Source organism: Astatotilapia calliptera, chromosome 16 (assembly GCF_900246225.1).
Source record: "Astatotilapia calliptera chromosome 16, fAstCal1.2, whole genome shotgun sequence".
In the NCBI taxonomy this organism is placed as follows: Eukaryota; Metazoa; Chordata; class Actinopteri; order Cichliformes; family Cichlidae; genus Astatotilapia; species Astatotilapia calliptera.
Window position 1 is genome coordinate 15,307,578 of NC_039317.1, and position 13,821 is coordinate 15,321,398.

The window sequence follows — 13,821 nt, forward strand, 5'->3', positions numbered from 1 at the left end:
CACAAGGGGATTTTTTTTCTCTGTCACATTGTTCATAAAGCGGCATTGAAAAGCTGATAAAATATTACAGCAATTAAAAGTCATCAGTTTTTATGCAGTCTCCAATAACAGATCCTCATCAATCACCAGTGGACGCTTCGGTTCTGTGTTTTCATGTATTGAGTGTGTTTTCCTGCAAGGCCTCTCCCTTGAATAAAACACCAGTCATCTCTATTATTTTGTCATCTGGACACTTTATTGGTATCAATAATCCAGTAGCAGGTATTGTTTTAAACAGCTTGGATTGCAAATGAAAAACAGCAGCACACATGTACAGCTTGTAAATGTTTCACAACCGGCTCAGTTAAAGTTGGGAAACTGCTTTGGTTTGCTGTTATTCGCAGGCAGTTTTTTTTAATCAACATGAGCCACATGTTCATATAAGCTTCCCAAAGCATCTTCAGTTTCCTGTATTCTCTGCCTTCTTATTCTCTGAGAGATGTGATATCATATCTGAAAGCTAGACATTTGTTTGTAAAGCCTCATTTGCGCATTTAGCTCAAGAAATTCACCACAGAAAGAGTCGCCTCAAGAAACGGACTGAGTTGGACGAAAAGTGAAATTCTCACATCGGCAGCACACTTTGTTCTTTTCTCCTCCGTCTCCATCACAAAGGTACAGACTAACTTATTGTTTATCTGTAGGGTAAAAGATGAAACCAATCACAACATATTGATCACTTTGAAAGTACCCACACAGTAGCTAACATAGTTTTGAAATATTAATAAACACAAATGGCTGTCACACTGGTACAAGGCGTAACCTCAGCTTCAGCGGGTGAGAACAGCACAGCGGAAACAAAGTGTTACTTTTATGTCGATAAACAGTTACATCCCTTCTGTACCTCCCCACCCAGCTTTGATGATCTTTATAGTTTGCGATTATGTAAAGACATGAACTCAAAGGTCTGCGATATGTGACGCTGAGCTGGTGAACTGGTAGAAAAATTTTAAAGGCATTTATGTGACACTCGTTTTTCTGTTTGCAGCTTTTTTGTGTGTGTGACTGGGGTGTGATTGCCTTTTACTTTTATGTGTAAGTAGCTTGTGTGTTTCTGACCTGAGAGCAGCATCTTGGAAGAATATCTCAGTTTCTCATCTCTGTACTTTAGTGCTGGGCTCCTTTCTTAGAGTGACCCTGATAAAGCAGACGACAACACAGACGGAACAATCTGGGCGCTTTGGGTGATGTAAACAAGAAGTACAGCTTAGTGTTAGCGGAGTCAGTGAGTTAGTTGTGGCCGCGTTGTTTTTAGCCTACATTTGTTTACACCATTAAAAAAATTGCACTGTACCCATGGATGCATTCACAACTATCACTGCATTACTTTTACGATACAGAAGCAAACTTGATGATTCCCAGACGAATCTGGAGTTACAAGAAGCATCTTTGTTTTTTGTTATTTGTCCCCAAACAGATTTATTGATGTATACGCCCAACGGACATCTCATATAGACCTCCATCACTAGTGACAACAATGGACAATGTTTTTGTGAGTGCCATGCATCGGATAAAGCCTCAAAGCTCAACATTAAAACAGAAAAAAGACAATTTTTCTACAGCAACTTTCCTCTGTGTGATATTGATCTAAAGCCCAAACAAAAAACATTCATCCCTCCACTCTCGTTCTGATCACAATATCAATCCTGACTCTAAAGTTTCTATAAGTTGTTTAGCGATTTCACTGGGAAAGGGGCGGGGGGTCTGTTCAGGTCAGTGAACAGCAGTAACCTTTCAGTCCATTCACACAAAGACACTGAACAGAGGGAACTCTGACTGGTCTGGCTGCAGGAGGTCGACCAGGAAACAAACGGTCCCCGACAGGCCTTCGAACAGACTGTAGATCCTGGTAACTGAGCGAGAGCCTGCCTTGAATTCCTCAGTGAAGAGGAACTCTGCAAACCTGTGTGGACAAAACAAGAATGGAGACACATAAAAACACAATGTGAAAGCAGCATGTCCAGAACTGAGCTATAACTTCTTGTAGAGATCAGGAGTGCACCTGAAGTTTCTGAACCTCCTTTTAAGACAATAAATGTACACAATGTGGATAAAAGCATTGGGCCACACCTCTTAATCTTTGATTTCAGGTGTTTTCAGTGCCACAGGTGTATAAAATCAAGCACTTAGCCACGCAGTACAACTTAAACAAACATTTGTAAAAGAGTAGGTTGTTTCAAAAGAGGTCATGACATTGAAGCATGGTGCTCTAACAGGATGTCATCATTGCAACAAGTCTTGTGAAATTTCTTCCTACCAAGATATTCCACAATCAACTGTAAATGTTATTGCTGCAAAGGGCAAGCAGATCATGTAAAGTCACAGACCTGATATGCATATAGTGTAAAAGTCACATGACAACGGCTGCTGTAGATGTAGATAATGCGTGCTTGTCACTGCTGCTAATGTAAAAACATGACCCACATGTATGAAGCTTTTGTGATGAAACAGTTTTTGTGATTCTTGTTATGCCCAATGTGTTTTTTTCAAACATTTAAGAGTTAGAAAAGATTGATGCCGCACTCGTTGTGTTATACATGTAGCAAAAGCCAGGAAGCCTAGCTTAGCATTAGCACTGCAAATAAACCAAAGCAGACAGCTTGGCTTTGATAAGGTAATATAATAAAGGTGAAATAATTCACATGCCAGGACCCCTAAAGCCCTTGAAATGTGTCCAAAAATCAAAGTGTAAAAATGACAGTTCACTGTTTAATGGCCAGGCTAGCTGGTTCCTCCCATGTAGCTCTGTGCTACATTATGCTAACTGTCTTCGGTCAGCTTCAAATAGACACGAAGACAGGACCATTGTGTCAATTTACTCATCTAATTCTTGACAAGCAAAAGTTCTCAAAATTTTAAGCATTTCCTTTAAATCACCAGCAATTTTACACACACCAGATAATGCTGAATACAGCCTGAATATTCCCACTATTTTGGTTTTACAAAGCCATTAATCACATTTATGTTACACTTCTTAATAGCAGACATGGTTGAAACCCTGGCATCATCTTCCTGGTAGAAACTGGATGCAGTAGACCTGCAGAAACCAAACTGTAGATGGTTAGATGTTAATGTTACCAAACCCTGAATTACACACTGCTCTCACATAAGCTGCCTTGATGGTTTGAAGTACCTCAAACCAATGTCAGGTCAGCTGTCATTTTGAAACTACACTCAACAAAAATATAAACGCAACACCTTTGTTACTGCTCCCATTCCCCATGGGATGGACGTAGAGACCTAAAATTCATTCCAGATACACAATATAACCATCCCTCCCAAACAGTGGTCACAAATCAGTCCAAATGTGTGGTAGTGGGCACATCTGCTATATTGAGATAATCCATCCCACCTCACAGGTGTGCCACATCAGGATGCTGATCTGACATCATGAGTAGTGCACAGGTGTACCTCAGACTGCCCACAACAAAAGGCCACCCTGGAATGTGCAGTTTTTTGCGCTATTGGGGGTCTGGGGACCCAGAACCGGTCAGTATCTGGTGTGACCACCATTTGCCTCATGCAGTGCAACACATCGTCGCATGGAGTCTATCAGATTGTCAATTGTGGCCTGTGGAATGTTGGTCCACTCCACTTCAATGGCTGTGCGAGGTTGTTGGATATTCGTGGGAACTGGTACACGCTTTAGGTCTCTACGTCCATCCCATGGGGAATGGGAGCAGTAACAAAGGTGTTGCGTTTATATTTTTGTTGAGTGTATTTATTCGAACTTGATGTTGACAAAAAACAGTTATTCAATATCAAAATGTTTGCTGGGTTGTTGCAGCTCCCCAGAAAAGGAGGGCTTTCTTGCCTCTGAGCACGGTAGATGTATTTGGAGTTGCCTGTGAGCCGATAAAGCAGGAGGAAGACATATGCGCTGCCTGCAACTCCGTGACAAATCCCAGGACCTTTCTTCAGCAGACCTTTCTGCCATACGAGTTCTCCACTTCTAATGCATTTATCCAAGTACTGTGGCTTCTTATTGATCAGATAGGCTTTTGCGAAAAGGTACGCCACACCTGTAAGAGACAGGACAGTGTAGCAGTGGGGCTCTAAACCACGGGACAGGAACAGGATGATGGGCATTAACAGCTCTGAGCTTACCCGGGGCTCCGTGGCACCAGTGCACCAACTCGTTCTCCCTTTCGATGATGGCTCCCAGCTCTGCAGGCCAGTTACAGTTTTGCTCCTGGTTCATGAGGAAATCAACACTCTGCCACACCAGATCCTTTTCAGCCCCACTGAGCATGTCTTGGTAGCTCAACAGCATCTGCAGCACAGATGAAAGGCCGTGGGCTGCGCCTGACAGAGGAGGGAGGGCGAGGTGTGTGGGGAGGGTCGCACATGCACAAACAAAATCAGGCATGCAGGAAAACACCATGCCAGGCACACAGACGGACACCACCCAGAGCACAAAAGCGCAAACGCTCACAGAGCACAACGGGAGGACTTGTTTTTGTTCCATTCTAATCCGGAGCTCACTGTACATATTTGACAGTTTTGATAGGTGACATAAAGTCCTATTTTCCAGCACTGAGGAAATACATCAGCAGCCCGAACTTGATGCAAGAACAGGGAAGTGTCCGTCAGCTACATGACATCTGGCCCACAAATAGAATGCTTCAAAACTAGAGATCACTTCGTCAGGACAGTATTTACTGTACATGATGCAGGAATGCAGCACCTGTACTAAAGAGCTAAAAAGACACTGAAGGGATCCAGTAATATAGAGTAATTAGGCTTCAGACTATCTGAACACATGTGTTGTCCGGAGGTCCTCTAGTCTGAACAATAGACACACACGTCTACACACTGATCTAATTACAAGTATACGGACATGCTTGACGCTGGAAATAACAAGAGATAGAAGAGTAACCCTTTGTAGCCTTGCAACCATCCAAGAAGATTATCTCCTGACAAGAACATCATAGCTGGATGATTCTGCACATTTTTAGATTCGCATCAAGTTTAACTGCTTTCCACATCCAATGACAATATTTCCAAACTCTCACATTATAGGTAACAACTACATAATACTCAAAATACGGTAGTAACTATGGTAACGTACAAATGTCTTGAGTCACTCATAATTTCTTTTTGTTTTGCTTCTAAAGAGCCAGACTTTGTCATTATCAAAATGGTCTTTAGTAGTAGTTTTCTAGGCTTTCTGAAGGTCTTTCAAAAGTTTGGGTTTCTTTTTTGGACATTGGCTGCTTTTTCACTCAAATTCAATCCAGTCTTTGTACCTGGACATTTTCAGAGGACTTGTTTTTTTAAATAAGCCACTAAAGTCAGTGTTGACATTGTGGAGGACTATAAATACCTTGGAGTACACATTGACAATAAACTGGACTGGGCTAAAAACACCACAGCACTTTACAGGAAGGGCCCGAGTCGTCTCTATTTTTTGAGGCGACTGAGGTCCTTCAACATCTGCCAGAAAATGCTGAGGATTTTCTATGAGTCTGTGGTGGCCAGTGCGATCCTCTATGCTGTTGCATGCTGGGGGAGCAGGCTGAGGGTCGCAGATGCCAACAGACTTAATAAACTGATCCGTAAGGCCAGCAATGTTGTGGGGATGGAGCTGGACTCCCTCAAGGTGGTGTCGGAGAGGCGGATGCTGTCCAAGATAAAGACAATGTTGGATAACACCTCCCACCCACTCCATGACATGTTGGTCAGTCACAGGAGCTCGTTCAGTGAGAGACTGAGATTACCGAAAAGCACCACTGAACGACACAGGAAATCATTCCTGCCTGTGGCCATCTCCCTGTACAACGCATCCACTTTACTGACCTATAAATCATTCAAGCATAAAAAGACACGACACTGAAGTGTGATACCATCTGGAAAGTGGCAATGGCTGTGTGGGATCATCTTGACAGAAAATGGAACAAAAGGGAACCAAGATCCATCCTGTAAGAAGCCCGGAGCACTATTCCTGAAAACTGCGTAAAGAAAATAGAAGAAAGCTTTCCAGAGAGAGTTCAGGCTGTGCTGGAGAATAAAGGTGATCATCGCAAATATTGACTTTCAAGTTTAACAGAATTAAACAGAATCTGTTTTTGCTGTTTAAACTGTATTTCCATGTATGTTTGCACATGTTTCAATAAATCACTGCAGCTGTTTCCCATATTAATCGATAAATATAAGGAAATGAGGGGTGGCTCAAGACTTTTGCACTGTTGCGCTTTTGTACTGAATATTCAGGTTTTCATATAATGTTTAAATGACCTGAAAGCAACGTGAAAAAACACTGTGAACATGACTGAATCAGTTACCGTAGGAAAGCATTTATCATAGGCCCATAGCTCCTGTCTCCAACCATCCACCACCCCAGACTCCACCAAAGAAATGTCTTCCTCCTGCACTGGCGTTGGATGAGAATTGTAAGTTACAGAATCATCAAACATGGATGTAATTCGTTGGGATCCTGGAGCGAGACTTCCTAAATAATGCTAAACACATGCAGGAAACCAAGACTCTCTGAGGCAGCCCAGCCCACCGCAAATCGATCAAGAAACTCCTCCAATAGCAAACCTCTCATGACAGGCAAACTGAGAACACATGCAGGATCTTCAGCATATATTTTCATCCAGGTATTTCTAATCTACAGATCTCTCAAAATATAACTGTTCCACTTCCTCGTCATCCTCAAAGATGTTGCTGTATCCATGCAAAAGTGGCCAGCAGGGCTATGCTTACTATGAACTCTGTTGATGTGAAAGTTACTTCAACCCTGAGGGGTCTCTTCCTCTGATGCCCATCAAGGAAAAGGACAGTTAGTTTTACACACATGAACACACCAGTCCTGTGACAACAGAAGCTCCTGCTGTGGTCAGAGGACTGAAACTGTGAAAAATCCTGATATTGTGCATTTACACTACCTTTATAACAAGGGCACTGAACGTTGCACGAAGCTGGTGGTTCTTACCGAGGTACTCTGTTCCATAGTACGAGTACATGAGGGGGAAAGGCTTTCTCTTCTTCCTGGCATACTGTTTTCCTGACTCGATGATGGCCTGGCAAATAGATTTGATTTGATCTTTGCTCAGAATCTGCAGAGCAAATGACACACTGCAGTTAACACAGATAAAAACTCAATTGGAAATACATTGTGCAGCGTTAAAATATTAAACATTTTAATGGTTGTGCACACCCACACTGCAAACTGACCTTTCTCCCAGGAGACATTTTAATATTTTGAAGCACAGGTGTAATTAAAAACATGATGGTTGTATTGATTCAGTCCAGGCAGGCCCAGCATCTGATAATGCACAGTGGCTCAGTGAAAAGGCTTCCTGTGCTGCTATTCCTCCCCCAGCAAAGCCAGCCCCAAACATTTCCAAGTACAGGTCTAATCATGCAAAATAATGACACTGACTGACTCGTGATGAATGTTTAAAGGAATAATGACAAGAATAAAAACTTTTAAAGCAGAAGCAGGCTTAATGTTTAACATAGATTATTCATCTGTTATCTTTTTATGTCAAAACCAACAACATGTTCAGTGTAACTCCAGTGACTCACAACATTTGGTTATATTATGCTGACAAAGTGCTGCAGGGATGAGTTCTGTGTGAAATAAAAGCTTATGATTCCAAAATGTTTTATTGAGAAAGACTCACAGACTAACACTTTTAGAAATTTTGAAATGCAAAGCATCAACATAGGGCTGTTTGCAAACTGCACCATGGTTGCATAATTTCTAGCTGCTGCTCAAGAGCTTCATTTAGACAGCTGTTAGTAACCACCATCTCTGGGGCACTCAACAAGCATTAGAATTCACGAGTGGTGCGATTACTTACTTATTTTATGTAAAGGTCTTTGACACGTTTAAAAAACTGACTTTGAGACGACGAAAAGTTTAAGACCTGTTCGCTTCAGGCAGACATCCACTACAGTGAGCCACAGATGTCTGGGAAACTCACTTTTTTCTACTCCATAACAACCTTTTTTTTCCATTTTCAAACATCCATGTGGTGCTGACTCCAGTGACATCACTTGAACCAGTCTGTCTGGTCTCACAGATCTCTCTCTGAAATCACTAAAGGTTTTTTTTACATCTCTTTTTTCCACACTTGAATTCCCTGTTAATGGATAAAGGTGTGAAACCCATACAGCTGCTCTTTCAGCAGTCTCAGGGCATGTAACCCAAACGTCTCACAGGGGGAACAGCGACACCTTATGAAGCTACTTTCCACTGTTCCCTTGTCACAAGGTGTTACCTTTCATTTGAAAGATTCTTATGCTGGATGCCCTTCCTAACATAATCCTAAATTTATCCAACCTGAAAATGTGAACACATTTTTAACAAGTGGTTATCTGAGTTACTTCTGTCTTCTCCTGAGTTTGAGGTAGACTGGCCATTCTTCTCTGAGTTCTGATCAACAACATGTGGGGGGGGGGAATCATTCAAAGATGATAGTGTGGGAAAATCCCAGTGAATCAGCAGCTGAAGTAGTCATACCATCATCCCATTCTGATGCTTGGTTTGAGCTTCAGCAGGTCATTTTGACCTTGTCTACTTTGCCTAATTGCACTGAGTTGCTGCCATGTTATTGGCTGAATAGTATATATATACAGTGGGGCAAAAAAGTATTTAGTCAGCCACCGATTGTGCAAGTTCCCCCACCTAAAATGATGACAGAGGTCAGTAATTTGCACCAGAGGTACACTTCAACTGTGAGAGACAGAATGTGAAAAAAAAGTCCATGAATCCACATGGTAGGATTTGTAAAGAATTTATTCGTAAATCAGGGTGGAAAATAAGTATTTGGTCAATAACAAAAATACAACTCAATACTTTGTAACATAACCTTTGTTGGCAATAACAGAGGTCAAACGTTTACTATAGGTCTTTACCAGGTTTGCACACACAGTAGCTGGTATTTTGGCCCATTCCTCCATGCAGATCTTCTCGAGAGCAGTGATGTTTTGGGGCTGTCGCCGAGCAACACGGACTTTCAACTCCCGCCACAGATTTTCTATGGGGTTGAGGTCTGGAGACTGGCTAGGCCACTCCAGGACTTTCAAATGCTTCTTACGGAGCCACTCCTTTGTTGCCCGGGCGGTGTGTTTTGGATCATTGTCATGTTGGAAGACCCAGCCTCGTTTCATCTTCAAAGTTCTCACTGATGGAAGGAGGTTTTGGCTCAAAATCTCACGATACATGGCCCCATTCATTCTGTCCTTAACACGGGTCAGTCATCCTGTCCCCTTGGCAGAAAAACAGCCCCATAGCATGATGTTTCCACCCCCATGCTTCACAGTAGGTATGGTGTTCTTGGGATGCAACTCAGTATTCTTCTTCCTCCAAACACGACGAGTTGAGTTTATACCAAAAAGTTCTACTTTGGTTTCATCTGACCACATGACATTCTCCCAATCCTCTGCTGTATCATCCATGTGCTCTCTGGCAAACTTCAGACGGGCCTGGACATGCACTGGCTTCAGCAGCGGAACACGTCTGGCACTGCGGGATTTGATTCCCTGCCGTTGTAGTGTGTTACTGATGGTGACCTTTGTTACTTTGGTCCCAGCTCTCTGCAGGTCATTCACCAGGTCCCCCCGTGTGGTTCTGGGATCTTTGCTCACCGTTCTCATGATCATTTTGACCCCACGGGATGAGATCTTGCGTGGAGCCCCATATCGAGGGAGATTATCAGTGGTCTTGTATGTCTTCCATTTTCTGATGATTGCTCCCACAGTTGATTTTTTCACACCAAGCTGCTTGCCTATTGTAGATTCACTCTTCCCAGTCTGGTGCAGGTCTACAATACTTTTCCTGGTGTCCTTCGAAAGCTCTTTGGTCTTGGCCATGGCGGCGTTTGGAGTCTGACTGTTTGAGGCTGTGGACAGGTGTCTTTTATACAGATGATGAGTTCAAACAGGTGCCATTCATACAGGTAACAAGTGGGGGACAGAAAAGCTTCTTACAGAAGAAGTTACAGGTCTGTGAGAGCCAGAGATTTTCCTTGTTTGAGGTGACCAAATACTTATTTTCCACCCTGATTTACGAATAAATTCTTTACAAATCCTACCATGTGGATTCATGGATTTTTTTTTCACATTCTGTTATATATATTTTTTTTTTTTGTCAAGCTATGACTTAATAACAATGTGACTGGTCACTTGCAATGACCAGTCACCAGCGCTGAACCAAGGCCAACATTAGTTTTATATACGCCCTCATTTTTCCCCACCTTGGAGGAATTTGGAAATTGTGCATCACACAATTTGTCCAGCAGTGGGCGTAAACAGCGCTTCAACACAACGCCCTAAAACTTGTACCCAGACTCCCTGTGGTGTTATCTGCTTTTATCTTTATTTTGTATAATTAATGGTGTGAGAAGAATCGGACAATTTATTTAGTGAGAAAATCTTTATCAGCATTCATCGAGATGATGGATTTATCCAGTTAGTTACTGTCCGAGGAAAATGTTAAGATTTCTGTGGGAATTTGAGATTTTCCCACAGAGATTTTCATACAAAATTTATAATCAGTAAACTAATAAGAAGTATTTAAATCAATGAACTGCAATATGAAATGGAAGTTATGACAGCACCTTGAGCTTCGAAATAAAAATTGGAATCACTTGTGTTTTTAAAATCTCGGTCTATAAAATAACCTTTGCAGAAAAAACTGACGTAAACAAGCTTTTGGATTCAGATTAGGAATACGTATTTATCTAATCTAGTCCACACTTAGACCTGTTTTTCGTTAGTGGCAGCTCCGGCAGCTGAAGTTTATTCTCGGAGAGGGATTTATCATTTTAAAGTGCGCCATGCTGTTGTTGTGCGCTCACCTCTATGCCCAGCTTCTGTTTGAGGACCAGGGCGGAGCACAGGTACCCAGCCCGCCCTACAAACAGCTCATCCGAGCCGCACTCCAGAAAATGGATGGGAGCGCACACCTCCCACAGGTTACGGAATTTAGTCAGCGGCTTCACGAAATCAGCCAAGCCCAGGGACTTGTAGATCATAGCGGCCACAGCGTAGATGCCCGCCCCGCCGAGCAGGAAGGCGGCACGCATGTTTTTGTCCGGCTCCGCATCCACGTATCTGACCGACATGTCGATGATCTGCTTGGCCGTCTTCAGGTAGACATCCCGGTACTCAGAGAACAGCGGGAACTCGCTGACGTGATACAGCATGTAAGCCACCCCGGCCGGCCCATCGTATAGCCCTCCGTCGCAGTCGCTGAGGTCGATGGGAACAGTTTGAAGGATTTTATCTATGCTGGCGACCACGACGGGCACGGCAGCTTCGGCGCCCTGGCCCGGGAGCAGCGCACCTTTGTAGTCGGAGAAACGGTTGGCAAAGCAGCGAGTGTTTTCCATCACCGACGAAAAGCCGATAGAGACAGCACGACGTGCACGCAGGACCCACTGATAACGCAGATCCGTGTCAGCTACTCAAAGTATCCAAGAGGAGAAACACTTTAATCCAATCCCATCAGGTCTCAGCTGATTGGACGCGAGCAGTGATGGCTCAGCCTCATATTGGCTGGAAGGACCTGAGCCTGTCAGCCTCCAGCTTGCACCCTCTCAGCAGTCCTTCTAGAAGTAGCAGAGTCGCAAACAGCCACAACAAGCATAGAGAATGGTTTGGCCTCTTTTAACAGTAAATCACAACAAAAACAGGCTAAAGATGCATTTTAATGGGAAACTATGCAGTAAAATTCATTCAGGTGTGTATTTATTGGTTAGTAGTCTGCACAAGTCCTGAATGGTCATGAACATCAACCACTCTGAGACAGTTTACCCTTCATGCAGCCCGTGCATTTCCTCCTATTAAGATAACTGCGGGTGCTTCCAAGTGTTACAATAAACACAACCAATAATTAAACTTAAATAAAGTAGAATACATCAATAGAATACAAAACAATATGGCAAAATAAAGTAACCCAGTAAGGGAAAACCACACAGAAGACAGAATCTCAGTTACAAAGTAACATAAAATAAAATAAACAAGCTCGATATGTAAAAGAAAAGTAAAATTTTAATTTCTTATGTTAAAGCTGATCAAATTCAACTAGTTTTTTGAAACAATAGCTTGCTTCATGTTGCGCATACAATTGTACTATAACCCTTTGTGCTGTATGTTGTTGGGCAGTTAGAGATTTGCCATCATATTCTGTGAATTTATTTTGTATGACAAACCTGAATCTGGAACGGATCATTGCTCCAAAGAGGAAACTTTACTAATCCCTAAGGAAATGATGTGGTCACAGTTGCTCCCAAACAATAAGAACAGTAACAGACTGAACTAAACGAAATAACACAGTTATATTACAAAGTTTCCGAAATGTAAAAATAGCTCAGTTATTATATCCAGAATATTGCAGAGGTGGAGTATATATGATTGACATTTTTATTCTAACCTGTAAAACATGTTATTTGTTATTTCACTCTAGAGGATGTGCAAAAGGGTTTAACTGCTGCACTGTGTCCTGTACATTAGATGGAGGAGAGAGCCACTGTCATGGTCCTGGGTCTTTTGACCCAGCGTTTTAAGTTTGAGTTTATTTTGTTCATTAGGTTATCTAAGTTCATTTGGTTATTAGACTCCTTGTGTTTTCTTCCCCTGTATTTAAGCTTCCCCTCACCCTTCGTGTTTCATGCTGCGTGTCTTATGTTATCAAGTTTGTATTATCATGCCTAAGTGTTTCTAGTTCTTATTATTTCCCCCTCCGTTTCCAACCATGTTAAATCTCCCCTGCTCTTCATGCGTTTCATGTCTGTGTCTTACATTGTCAAGTTCTGGTTGTCGTGTCTAAGTCTGCATGTTTCCTGTTTTATTTTGAAAAGGGGTCTTGTGTTCTGTGCTCATGCGGTTAGTTTTACTCTTGCCTGTGCATCATTATGTTTATCCTAGTCAGCTGTTTCCTCATGTGTCTCCACTTCCCCTAATCACCTCCTGTGTATTTAAGTCCTCTGTTTTCAGTGTGTGATTGTCAGGTCATCTGTTGTCCACGCCATGTTTCCGATGCCATGCCATGCTTCCAAGTTTCTTGTCTAGGTTTTTCTTATTGTTTGTTTAGATTCCCCAGTTTAGGTTTGTGTTAATTTTGCTTCAGTTTGCCTTGCCCTTTGTTTGTACCTTTTCTACCAGCCATATTAAACGGCTCGCCTTTTGTTAACATTCAAGTTTTGTTCCCTGTTCCTTGGAGTCTGCGTTTTGGGTCCTTTTCTCAATTCATACAGTCTGCCCTCGCCAGACTGTGACAGCCACAGGCAGGAATAATTTCCTGTGTTGTTCAGTGGTGCATTATGGGTAATACCAGTCTCTCACTGAACGTGTTCCTGTGACTGGCTAGCATGTCGTATTGTAGGTGGGAGGTATTATCTAGCATTGTCCTTATGTTGGACAACATCTGCCTCCCTGACACCACCTCAAGGAGTCCAGCTCTGTCCCCACAACATTACTGGCCTTGTGGATCAGTTTATTGGGTCTTGTGGCATCGATTCTCAACCTGCTGCCCCAGCATGTAACAGCATAGAGGATGGCACTGGCCACAACAGCCCCATAAAAAATCCTGAGCATTGACTGACAGATGTTAAAAGACAGCCGTCTCAGAAAACAGAGATGACTCTGGCCCTTCCTGTAAAGTGCAGAGCTGTTTTAACCCAGTCCAGGTTATTATCTATGTGTAATCCGAGATATTTATAGTCCTCCACAATGTCTACGTTGACCCTGTGGATTGAAACAGAGGTCAGAGGTTTCCTGGTCCTCATAAAGTCCACAATCAATTCTTTGGTCTTTGTCACGTTGAGC

The 13,821-nt window shown here is 42.6% G+C and overlaps 1 protein-coding gene across 4 annotated transcripts; it reads right to left on the reverse strand.

The window, feature by feature from the left end:
* Window positions 1–1,706: 1,706 nt before the first annotated feature.
* On the reverse strand, window positions 1,707–11,477 carry LOC113008333 (lanC-like protein 3). 4 transcript variants are annotated; one of them, XM_026145685.1, is made up of 7 exons: window positions 10,851–11,477; window positions 6,930–7,100; window positions 6,748–6,798; window positions 6,324–6,407; window positions 4,147–4,312; window positions 3,854–4,061; window positions 1,707–1,942 (listed from the first exon to the last, which is right to left on the reverse strand). In XM_026145685.1, exons 1-7 carry the CDS (start codon window positions 11,382–11,384, stop codon window positions 1,783–1,785), a joined length of 1,374 nt encoding a protein of 457 aa, XP_026001470.1. In that variant the 5' UTR covers window positions 11,385–11,477; the 3' UTR covers window positions 1,707–1,782. The 4 variants fall into 4 exon arrangements, with proteins under 4 accessions (XP_026001470.1, XP_026001472.1, XP_026001471.1 ...); XM_026145687.1 differs by lacking the exon at window positions 6,748–6,798 and having other exon boundaries at window positions 6,324–6,412; window positions 6,977–7,100; XM_026145686.1 differs by lacking the exon at window positions 6,324–6,407.
* Between the last annotated feature and the right edge of the window lie 2,344 nt (window positions 11,478–13,821).